This window comes from Palaemon carinicauda, chromosome 38 (assembly GCF_036898095.1).
Source record: "Palaemon carinicauda isolate YSFRI2023 chromosome 38, ASM3689809v2, whole genome shotgun sequence".
NCBI classification, from domain to species: Eukaryota; Metazoa; Arthropoda; class Malacostraca; order Decapoda; family Palaemonidae; genus Palaemon; species Palaemon carinicauda.
The window spans coordinates 14,023,970-14,039,969 of record NC_090762.1 but is presented as its reverse complement, the minus strand read 5'-3'; the positions used below and the strand labels follow the sequence as shown (position 1 = coordinate 14,039,969).

Genomic DNA, 16,000 nt, shown 5'->3' with positions numbered 1-16,000 from the left:
TATATAATTATTTAGTCTTAATATAACACCGAAATGAGTATTAGAGCATGAAAAATACCTTAAACAGACTGATCAAACAAAAATATACCCATGCAAGTTTCATAATAAGAATCAAGAATTTTTATCATACTTATAGTCGGATTTTGATTTGTTTTAGCTAGCATAAATGGAATTCAACTTTGTCATTGGAAAGGCCACTTATCTAATGTTTATATAGGGGAAAATCATAATTCTCTGGTTAGAGTATATTGGTAAGGTCTAATTCCGAATGAATTACCTAAAGGGATGTAATATATAAAAGCTTTAAAATAAGCAGAAAACTCAAAAGTAGAGATGGTTTGGACATGTGCTGAGATGAAATGAGAACCAATTTGTCAAGAAAACCGGGAATATGGAAGAGACAGGACAAAGTCCTGTAGGAGAAAGGCTCTGGAATATAATTGAGAAGCAAATATTTGATGGATAAAAAAAAACGAGCACAGTATAGGTTAAGGAATGTACAGTTTATCTGACCAATTTTGTGTTATCAGCTTTTGATTTTTCATGAAAACATTTCCAAGTTTCGACAGCCAATCTTTTAACAAATAAGCTAACTAGTTTTAAAATATGGAAAATGAAACTCACCCATGTACTTTGTTTGCAAGGGAATTGAGATTCTTCAATTTCAGCGGTTAACCACAAAGTAGAATTCTCCACATATAGCGACTACCTGATGATCAACCAAAATTACCCACCACCTGCTCGTTCAAAGGAAAAACAATTATTACCCAAAGCGTGCTTATCAAATAAGAAAAATTACTTACCCTCGGGCTCTATTTAAGAGGGACTGAGATCGACGGACTTTGATGGCATCGGCCAAGTCTTCCTCTGCGGTTGAAATGGCTTCAAACATCATGAATTTCTTCTTCAGGTTATCTGTGTTAAGTACTTCGAGGGCATCGTCTGTGGTGTTCCCAGCTGTTGAAACATAAAGAACGGTTGAGATAATAGTATTTGTATCTACTCCAAGATTGACCATAAATCACAATGATGTGGCTGGCAGTGTAATGTAGATCTTTTGAGTATGTACCTGAAGTAATAACAGATCACAATGAAAAAGGACAAGAATATACTTAGTGATTGCGCATGAGGGTATTCATAGATCATATTAATATAATTGATCTTCATAGTTTTGTAATAGTAAGAGACAATATCAGTACGTCTAATACACGTCAATGTCTAAAGTCAGCCACTGCAGAATCTTCTGTTGCAAACGTCACTGCCACTGTTTATCAAGTGTGCAAATAGTAAATGTGTGGTTTTTATAATGTTTGACAATAGTATTGTCTATATGAAGAATTTATAATAAATATTGCTTAATTATCCTATCACACATAATTTCGTTCATCCACACAATCAGCACCACCCAGTAGTAAGAACATAGCAATTCAATCTGAGACAGCTGATAGATAATTTGCGTTACATGTGAGCTATAATTAATCCCATGTGCAGTGTGACAACGCAGTGAGTAAAAACATACTCAGGAATACCAAGGATTTTAATTTACCGAGGGTTTTTTTTCTTTTTTTTTATCATAAGGGGAAAATAAAGGAACATCCCACGCATTGAACACAACTTCTCACTACAATGTAAACTTTACTATAGAGATAAGTGACATTTCTTCAATGAGCGCACATTATAAACTCCCATCACCCCTCAACCACCAAGGAAAAAGGTCACATCAAGCTAAAATTACCTTAACGTTCTGACGCAGAAACTAAGGGGGTTTGTTGTGCGAACCATGCAGTGTCCTTTTAACAAAAGCACAATTATCCAGTTTGTAGGAGGAAAATGGAAGAATGCAGGAGAATCATCTGAGTTGATAGTAACATGTGAAAGGAGTTGGGCAAGGGACCAGCCACAAAGACGCCTGCAAGATGCGCCACCAACGTAAAAGCACATTTGAAGACGGGATTCCTCTGCCCTCGTCTAATATCCATTAAACGAGACCTACGGCGTCTCACACGCCAGTTTTAATATTTGTCCAGGGGATTAAGCAATGGGAAAAAAAAGCGTAGTTGCTCCTAGACATGATACAGGTTGTTTCAGTTCTAAAGTATAAGGAAAAGACAAAATTCTGTTTTGTTTCCGAAGTAAAAGGTGACATCACGCTACCACAGATTGGGGGTGAGAACCTGTGTAATCACAGGGACTAAAGGGAAAAGAGTGAAAGATTGCCGGTGTAAAAAGACAGGGAGTAAAGAAGCACAGAGGGGAGTGAGGAAAGGATAAACGAGAGCATAATGTAAAAAAAATAATAGAAAATAGCAGAGAGGAAATAAATGTAATTTGAAACTACAGAATCGTGACTCACTGGCTGAGACACTGAGCTAAGATGCAAGTGCTGGGAAATCACCTGTTCTCGTTAGAGAGAGAGAGAGAGAGAGAGAGAGAGAGAGAGAGAGAGAGAGAGAGAGAGAGGAGAGAGAGATTTTCAAACCATATATCGTTATTTCTCTGAGTTATCGAACTAGTGAAAATTTTCCCTTTGGATAAAAGGAATATTTATCCTATAAATACTAATATAATTTACCTCTGGTAAGGTACATAATCTCACTAATCCTTTCTATCATTTTTTTTTTCTTTTCAGAAAGTGACTTTGTGCCAAAGACATAAGTCATATGGTAGACGAAGAGAGGAAAAACTGAAGTCTGAATGAGATGAGTCTTCTCAGGCTTATGAAGAACTATTCGGTTTGCGAAGTCTTACATCGGGATTTATGACATCATGCGAAGAATTCTGTTACCGGGAAGAACATATAAGAAATAAACGCAAATGCTGTACACGAAACATCACGGGTAAGCTTAACGTGAGTTTTCTAATACCCAAACAATTCCCAAAACCTTTAGTTTTATAAGAATGAGTTTATTTGAAAGATTAAATTTGAGTAGAATGTTTGAGCTTATAAAGATTATCGAGACCGTAGAATTAGGCTTACAAACACGGATCAAAAAATGTGTTTGTTGATGAATTTGAATTCAGAGAACTTGTTAGATTGTAGGACTTGTGACTCTACAGCTTTACCAAGGACACAAAACCGTGCATTAACTTATCAAGACATTTAGAAGTAATTCAAATCAGTTACGGCTATAATAGTGAGAGGTGGACCACTGCTATAGATATGCAACTAACACTGGCTAAACAGATCTATAGATTTAAAACAATTTTCTTTTCCAATTAATGTTGTAGCTTGCTCAGTATTAATGATAATGAAGGAGGCATTTCTATATTTTTAGTGGGTAACTCGAGTTAGGTAGTTGCAGTTTACTGTAAGTCGAGTAGTTCTGTAGAGACTAGTAGATGGAATATATATATATATATATATATATATATATATATATGTGTGTGTGTGTGTGTGTGTGTATTAATGCATATACTGTACATGTGTATGTTTGTACATCTATATATATATATATATATATATATATATATATATATATATATATATATATATATATATATATATATATATGTGTGTGTGTGTGTGTGTATATTAATGCATATACTGTACATGTGTATGTTTGTACATCTATATATATATATATATATAAAATATTAATATATATATATATAATATATATATATATATATATATATATATATAAATATATACTGAAAATGAATATGAGTGAAACTAAGGTAATGTTTAATGAAAGCGCAGAGTCAACAGATAGAGGTTATGAAGGAATCTCTAGAGATTTTTAATAAATATACTTAGGAGAGACAGTGTGTCCTCAGGTCATGAGCCCGGAATTAAAAGGATAAGCATAGGATGGAGAGTTCATTGATTTTAGACATCTACAAGAGGCGAGGGATATGAACTAAATTGATATGGATCTAAGGGAATATAGGCCTCCCAATAACCTCAAAGATGAAAGCGATGAGACAGTGTTTTATGACCCTCCAGATGAGATTGGAGAAGAGAATTAAAAAGGAAAACTGTAAAAAGTTTGAGTGTAGAGGTTTGACGTAGAACTTCAGGATAGAAGATAAAAGATACATTTTATGATGTATTGCTCTTTCAGATACCCTCACGAAACTATATGGCTACAAAGTCTTGTAGGACACCCAATAAGATTAGTGGATATGTTAGTACAGTATAATGTCTATGTAATACTAAAATACTTATATTTTCAGTGATATTTTTAAATATTTTAAATGATTGCAATAAGTCAACGTAAATTACAATTTACATGATTATTTTCAAGTTAATTTAATCAGACATTTCCAACCGTACTTAACAAGAGAAAATACGGGTGTAATTTATTGGCATTTTTATCACTTCTTTTGCTACCATAAGAAAAGATAAGAACCCGCTCCTCGTAGTCGCTAAGATTAATCTTAAAAATGATAAATCAGTAATTACGAAAACAAAAACGATAAACTAGTATCCATGTTAAAACTGTCCGTCATCTCATAAAATATCATGGCCATAATCATACGTTTTCGAGAAAAAAAAATGAGCAGCCCAGAAGAAATTAAGAAAAGCCATCTAGAATATTGTATAAAGAATGATCACGTTGAATAAAAATTGCACCAAACTACAAAAATGCTACAGAAATGGTGGTACTTTTAAAAGCCCCAAATCCAAACATATAACTGAAAATAAACTTTAAGAAAATACTAAACAATCAAGTAAATGTAAAGTATTGATAAAAAACCATAGTAATTTTAACTCGTTTTAGAAAGAGAGGGTAACAAAATAAACTTCCAGAAATCTTAAAGAAAAAGAGGATAGATTACATAACCACAAAAATGAAAAAGAAGGCATTTGTGTCTCGTTTGGTGAAGGGCATGCGCGTTGCTGGAAAAGAGGCTCGCGTGACGGGGCATCAATGTAGGCCAAAAGATAATCTTCGTATAATTAGACTACATCATCTGTGATGAACACTACGGTGGTGAGTTGCGTCAACACTGGGCCTTTTGATGTTCCCTATGGTAAATGGCAGGGATTAAGGAAGTGACTGGCTGACAATTATTATTCATTATTGTAATTTCAGTCCTAGTTGCTATCCTTGCCGCTATTATTAACTTGCTAGTACTTGGAATAGTATTGACAATAGCGGTGGTTTCAAGAATAACCTATTGTAATGACTTTGTAATTAATAATACAGCACACATTGTTATCATACTGAATATAGCATACATCAGTGATTAAAAACAACCATATATCATACGTCAGATTTGCCATTTTTCCCAGCAACGTCTCTTTCGCAACTGTAAAAAACCAGTAATTCACATTTGGATTCTTTCATTTCAATCGTGATATCCTTTGGGGAAAAGATGGAAATAAAAAGAGAGAAGAGTAAATCAAGTCTGATAACTAATCGATAGCAAATACATTGTCAAGGAAGCATACAAACGAACGAACTCACGCACCTTCACTTTCTTCGTCCGGCTTCATGAGTGATGAGTCTTGTATGACCAAATGTCAAGGAGGGGAGGTGGGTTGGGTGGGGGCAGGGGATGGGAGGGGCTAACGACCGGGATCGTTGTAACTTGAGAAGAAGTAGAAGAACGGAATCCGAACGATGCAGTGACTCCCCAAGCAGGCCTTTCCTCCGCCCTCCCTCTAAGCAACACCACCAACTAGCCAACAACAAACTATGATACCAACTACCTCACTTCTCTCTTCTCTGAGCCACACTGATTCACGCAATCCTCCTCGTTCGAGTCGTTCGGCATCTCTCGTCCCACCTCACACACACATACACACAAGATCCAGATCCTCTCATATGCACAACACACGGCTTAGCGACCTTCCATCCATCCTCACAAACATACACACGTAAACGTTTCTCACTGCCTGGGGGTATAAGTCACTAGTATATGATCACATAAATACTGCGGGCTAAGAAAAGCGAGAAAAATATCTCGTACGTTGATTTGAGGCAATGCAGCATTGTCTTAATGATCCAATTCCATAATGAAATGCTTTTCATTCCATTTACACACAATTGTAAAAGGTTCATATATTTGAATATCAAAACACTTTCATCATTTCAAAGCAATGCAATCACTCACCATCTTTCTAACGTTGCCAATCAACAAAAACTTTCATCTTACGTTTAATTTTAAAAAGGATTCACCATTCAAACAAATCACAATATGTATACGACCGAAAAGAGCATGTGGTCACGCAAAGCTCCGACAGACAGGGCGTGGAGAGGTGATTCGTTCTCTGCAACTTTTGGTCAGAGAAATCACCCATTGAAAAGGGCCCTTTTCAAACCCGTGACCTTGAGAGGCCCGTTTGTGTATACAATTGGTCTCCGGTCATCTTCTCTTCACTCCCTAACACACCAATTGTGTTAGAGGGTGCAGAGTGAGGGGAAGGGCAGGGAGGGAGGCGAAGTAACAAATCGTCTCGTTGCAGAGGAGGGAGGGGGGTGGGTGGGTCGTAAACCTCGCCCTACCCCCATTCTCATCACAATTTGCATGAACACAGATCTGAGATGGTCCTTTTCAGTCTTCAGTCCCCTTCTGTTTTTTGGAAATTGTGGTTGCATTTACGTTGATAAATTTCATAGAAAAGTTTGTTTTGACCAAATTGCACCGTAGTTTTTAAATAGTATTTTATACCCTTTTACTAATATATTGATTGATAAATTAAGGAAAATAGGATACTAATAATCACTGAAGCCATATGCATGTCGTACCGATACATGACATGTCTCCATAATATACAATAATTCATGGGAGCACGATTATAGTTTTTCAACATCATACCTTTCTTTTCCTCTGGAAGTACTTCAACGGTTATTCTCAAGAAACAAGGGCGAGGTTGCTACCATTGTCCCAGACCCTTCCAAAAAGGGGGTGTGGGGGAAGGGGGGGGGGGAACCAAGGCAGATGAGTAACTGCTTAGGGATGAATATGGGCAAATGGATTTACTGGGACGTGTCTAAAACATTCTACTTCAACAGGGATTCAAACCCAGGCCCTCTCGTTTATAGAGCAAGTGAAATGGCCATAAGTCACAAGTAGTGAACTATTCGTTTCAAGACACGTTTTATGGCATTATTCAAGAAAGGAATATAATTGTATCTAGAACGAAGATTTTTTGGGGAGGGGAAAGTCCATATGTTATTTCCCAAAACATGATTATTTATGTATCTATTTTTGCTTCGTAGGAGACCCAGCAGTTATAGTATTTGCGTTGACGGATATATATTTCTCTTCTGAATTAGAAAATTTGCAATTAAGACCTTCCAAATGTGATCAATATGCTGTTTTATCCTTTGCATGCAATACTTGGAATGTAATCAGAAACCAGTCAACTAACTTACTAACTTAAATAATTCGATAATTAAAGAAAATTATGACTCGGCGAGGAAGCAGACAGAATCAGCTAACCGGACGGCTTCCAATACCGGATATGACTAATGCAGTGTAAAAGTACATAAATTTTTTGAAATGAATATCAATAAATATATGGACATATCGCAAAATGAAGGTCATTCCGCTAGAGAGATTCCGGGAAGAAACAGAAAATTATTTCACGGAATGAGTCGCTATATTAACAGAAGAGAGAGAGACAAAGTCTTACCAATTTAGAAAAAGATACAATTGTAGTTTACGAGAAATGAAAGTCATACATGTCATTCAAAATAAATTTTGCAATTTAGAGAGAGAGAGAGAGAGAGAGAGAGAGAGAGAGAGAGAGAGAGAGAGAGAGAGAGAGAGAGAGAGAGAGAGAGAGAGAGAGAGAGAGAGAGAGAGAGAGAGAGAGAGAGAAGAAGAAGAAGAAGAAGAAGAAGAAGAAACTGATTAATCTCCAATTGCATTCTTCTCTCGGCAATGAAATTCCATCACGATCACGTGATCCCCTTCCTGTGTTCAGTGACTTGACCAGATGCACGAACCATTACGGCAGTCTATTTTATCCGCTGATGATATGAACGGAAGCAGTTTAATCCACGCAAAGGCATAACTTCAGACAAAGAGAGTACAGTGCGGGTGGGAGACGCAAGCCATTTCTTATTCCGGAATTCATTTTTTTGTATTAAATTGAACGAAGAGAGTACAAAGGATAGGATGTGCGAGTAATTTTGTATTGTTGAAATAAATTCTTGAATAAAATTCAATTTTGTTATGTTCTTTCATGTGTCGAATAAAACAATTGTCCTACAAATACCGCTGGTTAGGCAATCTGTATGAATTTATGTGTGTGCGTCTAATATATATCTATATATATATATATATATATATATATATATATATATATATATATATATATATTTGTGTGTGTGTGTCCATCTATCATGTATGCATGCATTTGATATACATATATATATATATATATATATATATATATATATATATATATATATATATATTTGTGTGTGTCCATCTATTATGTATGCATGTATTTGATATATATATATATATATATATATATATATATATATATATATATATATATATATATATATATATATATATATATATATCTATATATATATATATATATATCTATTATTACTTGCTAAGCTACAACCCTATTTGGAAAAGCAGGATGCTATGAGCCCAGGGGCTCCAACAGGGAAAATAGCCCAGTAAGGAAAGGAAAAATTTTTTTTAAGAAGAGTAACATCATTGAAATAAATATCTCCTATATAAAATATATAAACTTTAACAAAACAAGAGGAAGAGAGATTAGATAGAATAGTATGCCCAAGTGTAACCTCAAGCAAGAGAACTCTAACCCAAGACAGTGGAAGACCATGGTACAGAGGCTATGGCACTACCCAAAACTAGAGAACAATGGTTTGATTTTGGAGTGTCCTTCTCCTAGAAGAGCTGCTTAACATAGCTAAAGAGTCTATCAGTCTCTTCGACTCTTTGCAAGAGGAAAGTGGCCACTTTACAATTACAGTACAGTAACTCCTTGGGTGAAGAAGATATGTTTGGTAATCTCAAGTGTTGTCAGGTGTATAAGAACAGAGGAGAATATTTAAAGATTAGGCCAGAATATTCGGTGTGTGTGTGTGTGTAAGTAAAGGGAAAATGAACCGTAACCAGAGAGAAGGATCTAATGCAGTACTGTATGGCCAGTCAAAAGATGCCATAACTCTCTAGTGGTAGTGTCAACGGTTGGCTGGTGCCCTGGCCAACCCACTACCTATATAATATATATATATATATATATATATATATATATATATATATATATATATATAGATAGATAGATAGATAGATAGATAATCAGTCCCACAGCTGATTAATCTGGTCGTTGAAGTATAGTACTGTATATGTTAACGTACAGTATCTTCCCTTAATCACGACATTAAAGATATGCGAATTCCTTGGAAATATCATTTTCAACGTTTAAGGTATAATTAAAAGCACTTGAAGCACAGCCAATCCGAAGATATTTGCTCTTATCTCATTAAACGGAAGTAGAAGAACCCGAATTCAAATGTACGACATCGGCTAAAGCTTTTACCGCCATGCAGGGTCGCTATTGCTTGAAAGCTCAAAAGTTCAAATGTACGACTGTTATTTAAGAAATGAGACAGGCTCGAAACTCGCTTTTTCTTCCAGTACTGGCGAGTTGAATATCTTTTTAGGGTCATGCTTATTCAAACGAAGAGTGCAGATAATGTATTTTTAGGTAGTTTTCGTGTAGGAGGTGTTCACAGTTCACTATTTTTTACAGTGGTTTTATTGCAAAAGGTTTGTCACGAAACTGTAATCTTATTTCAACCTTGATAAACGGAAATTTACTCCATTTTCTCTAGACAAGGTGATATTTTTTTTTAGTCCTATTCAAGTTTTTTCTTAAGCAACTCGATCGATCTAATACGACAAAAATAAACTTTTTGAATAATGTGTTCTATATTTAAAGTGCAAGCAATATTTATGGCATGCACCCATGCCGTCAAAATAAAGTTGAAGGTAAACTAATTGTGAATTTATTATTTTGACATGTCCGAAATATAGGTCATGGGCCATTACCATTGAATTGGTAATTAACGATTCCCCTAAATTTGTGTGTGTGTGCGTGTTCTTTTACATCATATTTTTATGTGGGTACAGTTATTAAGGATTTTTTTTTATTTACTTTTCCATTCAAAATTGTAGATTTCAACGCGTAGATATATCCGCAAACCCATATTCAAATAATATTTTTTTTCTACCGTCATACCGGGACATGTTTATATCTTTTTAACGTATCACATTTTACTTGGCAGCCTTCAAAAAACATACTTATAACGAATATTATTCTTTCTATTTTTACTGTTATTTAAGACATCCTCCGGGAAGCAAAATCAACGAAAACGGCCTTCGACTGCATAACAAACAGCCATTTGTGTACAGCCAGCGAAGAGCCTCTCTATAGCGTGTCAAAGGGGAGTTGAAAGCGACGATTTCGCGCAGGCACACGCTAATATCAGCAATGATTTTCGCCAAACACTGGATCACGCAATCTTTCTCATTTTCTTTTCCTTTTCTTTTTATTAGAAAGTCGATAGTTGGTCAAGGCAGACCCTGAACTGGTCCTGTAACGTACAGTAAACTGTAATAGCAGGGTTTTTTTTTTTTTTTTTTTTTTTTTTTTTTTTTTTTTTTTTTTCATCGTTGTTGAATTTAATATCTATGCGTACATATGAACGTTCAGAGCTTAGTTTCTCTGGTAATTTTTTTCAATTAAATTCAGTTAGAAACTGCAATTTGTGCACAATACGTCACATACACATTTCCCAGAGAAAAATTTTATTTTTATATTTCTGTATCCTTGGTATTAAAATGCAGAGCTTAGGATTATGGTAATCCATATTGATGCACAGCTGTTGGACAGCTTGCTTCTGATTATCTATTAACATGCATATATATGACATGCTCACACGCATTTATATATATATATATATATATATATATATGTATGTATATATATATATATATATATATATATATATACAGTATATATATATATATATATATATATATATATGCGTGTGAGCATATATATATATGTATATATGAAACTGACCTAAACACGTGATGCTGATATTGATAATCCTAAGTAGAAGAGGCGAAAGCGGTCAGGATTCTCATGACATTTACACATTCCATGTGGTTTTATTACACACACACACGCACACACACACATATATATATACATATATATATATATGTATATATATATATATATATATATATATATGTATATATATATATATATCACTATCGAAAGTGAAATTATGATATTTTGCAGCACTTGTTACCTACTACTCATCATTTGAAGCCATGCATAAAACATGTTTTTAGCAAAACGTTCATTTTTATAATTTAATTAATTTGTAGATTTCCTTGGCTATTTGCATCACCAATATAGAGCTATTGCTGTTTTAATTCATACGTATTTACCTTTGTCTCGTGGAATTTTCCTATCTTTCTTTAGTACACCGCCTTGTCTATCCACCTTTGCATCAAGTGATTTTTGCGGTATATTTTTTATTAGACATTCATTGCCTCTCCTGCATTACTTTTACTTTCTCGTTCGGTAAACCGGCTTACCCCTCTACTCATTTCCCCCCACCCTAAACCCCTCCCGACTGACGAAGGATAGGAATCAGTCACGGCATCGAAGTCACTTTTCTAAGAAATTAATATTACTGATGAAGTTTCCGAACTCCATCCCAGGAACTCGAGAGAGGTTTCAGAAAATATCAGTAGGAATAAAAGCAAATGTAGCAATGAGATTTTGAGATTTTTTTTTTTTTTTTTTTTTTTTTTGTTAATTTATCGAATCCAGTCACGGTGATTTGCTCTCTTTTGTGAGAGTCGGTTAGAAGAAAGGTCAACGGGATGTGTATGCCCTTTTCTAAACCGAACCTGAAGAGAATGCTAAAACAGTGAAGTAATTGTTGTTGTGAAAATGCTGAAAGACTAGAAACTTGGAACGGAAATTTTTACGTGATATATACTTTTTATCTTTTAATTACTACTCTTATTTTTCATGCGGATTAGCGTTTGGAGGTATAGGTATAATTTAAGGATGATATTTAGAATGGTATATTGTTAATTTATTCTCGTCATTTATTTATTTCCTTATTTCCTTTCCTCACTGGGCTTTTTTTCCCTGTTGGAGCCCTTGGGCTTATAGCATCTTGCTTTTCCAACCAGGGTTGTAGCTTGGCTAGTAATAATAATAATAATAATGATAATAATAATAATAATAAGCCGTACTGTGTCCTAATATAAACTCGAACGAAATCATAATCTTAGTTCAACCGATTTGATCAATCTTTCTTATCATTCACTTTGTGAATGTAGAATTATCTACATCTGTATTTCCAGAATTACTCAGTTTACCCCCTTTCATTTTGTCGGACTCTGAGAATTTCCCTTTTTTAAGATTTTAATGTTTTTAAGTAACATGGGTTTTATGGATAAGATTTAGATTTCTATTTATCACAGATTTTATCTCGATACATTTTTCGTAGATTTTATCTCAATACATTTTTCGTAGATTTTATCTCAATATATTTTTCATCTACGATATTTACTATATATTTTATTCTATTTATTTATTACTTTAATATGAATATATTTTTTCATCCCGATTTTAATTGGGCCAGATCTGTAAGAGCCGAGCTTGACTTATTGGGCTGGTTTATCTCTTCGTTTTTAATAATTTAAAAGCCATTTCAATATCGCCAAAAACATGGCAATCTATTAATACGTTTTTGCGTGTTGAAAATTGTTTAGAGCACCATTTCTCGTCTAAGTAAAAAAAAAAAAAATCGGCTTCAATGACCTTAGATGTCAGGATGCCAGAAAACCTCAAATCAATCAATCAAGAATAAAGTCTTGAACGGTGACAAAACAACAAGTGGGTCTCTACTTAATTCATTTTACACCTACTTTTTACATATCTAATTTCATTAAGCCAAGTCAGCTGGGTCTGTCTCTCTCTCTCTCTCTCTCTCTCTCTCTCTCTCTCTCTCTCTCTCTCTCTCTCTCTCTCTCTCTCTCTCTGGAGTTGGTACAACAGCGGGATTTCATGTGAACGGGATAAATGGTTCTTTCTCTTCCTCGCTGAAATTGGTTCCTTAATTGGAAACAATGGAAAAGAATAACTTCTCATTCAACTAGCAAACTTGGTACAGAAATGGAAATTTGGATAAATGTGCGATTACGTTTCATCCATCCTAACTAGTAGTTCTGTTCTCTCCCATGCTGAAAATTGCATTGTTGGGACCCATGGAAACGTGAGAGTGGCGCATTTGGGTCAGTATAGTCACCATTCTATTCCAATGAATATTTCGTGTATTTCGTATTGAAATCAAGATCCCACTCAAAATTAGTTTCCCCTTTCGAAATTCGAAAAGCGCTTTATATACTGTTATTTTCTGAATGTTTAATAAAAGTTATCCATTTTTTTAACCTGTTTGACGGCTCATCACTTCATTTAATTTAAATTTATTTATATTTTTATTCTACTTGTTTCAATCTTTCACATCAACTTTTAACCAACGTCAGGTGAATGTTTTGTAAGTTTCATAAATTCCCGTATATACATCATTTATTTAACTGTGAGCTTAAAAGTCTGGTTTTTAATGGAAACACCTTATTATACTTATGAAGCTAAATATTTAATTAGTACTATTGTTAAACTGTCTCCATTCTGTTCCCTAAGAATACAGTATAACTTTAGAAACCGAACGTACTTTCATTGTCTGCACAGAGGCAATTTCCGTATAAACTATGACATGAGCTATTATGCAGGTAAAAGAGAAAATTGACAAGATTATGAGCGCAATTACCCGCTTAGTTTCATTAAACGGCATAATATACACCGGACAATTATTCATGAATTAACACGAAACTCAAAAGAAATTCATGTAAGGTGAGACAAACAAATGAACTCTGTATGTTAGCGATTTTTAAAAACACGCAGGTTTATGCTACCGCGGAATAAAATCTAAGCTTGAAACTCGCTATGTCTCAGCATCTAGACCTTGACAGTTATATCTTAGCATCAGCTGAGTCTGCTACAGTTCTAATTCAACTGAGAGGAGACCAACTTTTTCTACATGTTTGAATTCTTTGGTGCCTCGTGCAAGGCTTTGTAGTTGCGACAGGTTATTGTCACCATAATATTTGGCTACAGCGTTCCTTGAGACAGTGTATGATTTAACCATTCCAAAATCTTTTAATCAAATTCTGTCAAGTCGGATAATGTTTAAGTGAATCAATTTAGCAATGTGGTAACCTTGCTATTTAATTAGTGGCTATAAACTCATGATCTACATGTAAATGCGAACCATTTCCAGAGATTTTACTGCCTAGCCAAAGTTATTAACTAGTAGCATCTTGCAACAATATTATAGACATGACTTGTGACTTGTGCTTCATTTTAAATGAAATCCTTTGCACGCATTTAATACCTTTGCTATGATGTTATTAGAAGGACTTCTGCAAATGTTATGACATTCTAATTCCAAGTACCTTGAACTTAACAAGTATTGATCAACAACTTTAATATTCTGAAGGAAGGGTACTATATAAAAAAGTCATATACAGCACAAACCTAGTAAGGTGTGTCAGCGTTTACTGTAGAAAATGACCGAGTTCTTAACTATGCGTTCAGACTTTGCCAAATAGAAGGAAGTTTTGCAGAATGACCACAGGTTATTTATCTTGCCTGGAAATATATATGACATTACCGTGGTATTTTATGACGACTGGAATGTCACTACTGAAAGTTTATTTCAAAGGTAAATATTCCCTGATCATAAACATGAAAGATTGTTGGCTATGTTTTCGTTTTACAGTTATGGACAAAAGGAGGTTTATCAACGGTGCGGAAATAACGTATTTTTATTACTGAACCCAGTAAGGTACCTTATCAACGGATTCAGGTTTCCGACTTTGTATCCAAATTCGATATCTTTACTCTTATTTATTTTCTTATTTTTAACCTATTATCAATGTGATCCAGGATATCCTGTCGGTGTTTTTATTTTCAGTATCATTCTATGGGTTCAAAACATCACACAAAATTATTAATGTACTTACCGGAAATGATATCTTCACGAAGCTGATAATTTTTTAATGCACATTAATATATAACTGATACTTTTAGATCTGTGTATGTGTTATTTAAAAAAAAGACACAATTTGAGTATTCAAAGAAGAAATATTTTTTTCATTTATGAAATATGCCTTTAATAAGAAACCTATGGTATAGATGTCTTTAAAAACCATATTCCTAATCAACACACGAAATCACATAGAACGATTAATTCTAACATAAAATATGAAATTGTTAGATAGTCACTGAATTAAATCCATGCAAAGAAAAAAATGAAACGACACTAAACTATATTATAATATTAGAAAAAAAAAAACTTGCTATATAAAACGGAATGCATGTCTCACTCGAGGGAAATTCATCTCTAGTTCGCTAGGGAAATTTTCCAGTTATTCGACAAACGAAATTAAGAACTATGAAGACCTAAAATGTAGAGATCTGGTCATTTTTGGTTATTTTGACTAATTTTAGAGTTTGCTGATTTACTTCTAAATTGAGGAAGATGGGTTAACCTCACAGTAAAAACACGGGGATATTCGTTTTAGTTGGTTTTGGAAAATCATTAATTGGGCACACGACATTAACAACTATTACAGGACGCCAGGGAAGTAAGGGCTTGGTCATTGGCACGTTAAAGGGGATACTGTTTTTTTTTTTATTATTATTATTATTATTATTATTATTATTATTATTAAGGGAAGGGGGCTAAAACCACACGGTAGACACTCCATGCATTATTTTTCGACTTACACCGGACGACATCGGGAGGAAGTTCTGCTGGCTGACTTTCTAAGATAATCATCTTTGGCTTCCTTGACATATCTGAAGAAAACAAGGTCAATGAAGGTCAACAGCCTTGCTTTTCGGGGAGCAATAGTTGGGGGATATATATCAAGATCTTAAGTACAAAATCAT

The 16,000-nt window shown here is 34.3% G+C and overlaps 1 protein-coding gene across 1 annotated transcript in view; it reads right to left on the bottom strand.

Moving 5' to 3' along the window:
* LOC137630241 (titin homolog) overlaps positions 1-16,000 on the bottom strand; it is a 186,997-nt gene that overhangs the window by 36,666 nt on the left and 134,331 nt on the right. The window contains exons 26-27 of the mRNA XM_068361699.1: positions 15,836-15,907; positions 804-957 (exon numbers count right to left, since the gene is read on the bottom strand). Coding sequence (XP_068217800.1) covers positions 804-957; positions 15,836-15,907 — 226 coding nt within the window. The remainder of the gene's footprint in view (positions 1-803; positions 958-15,835; positions 15,908-16,000) is intronic.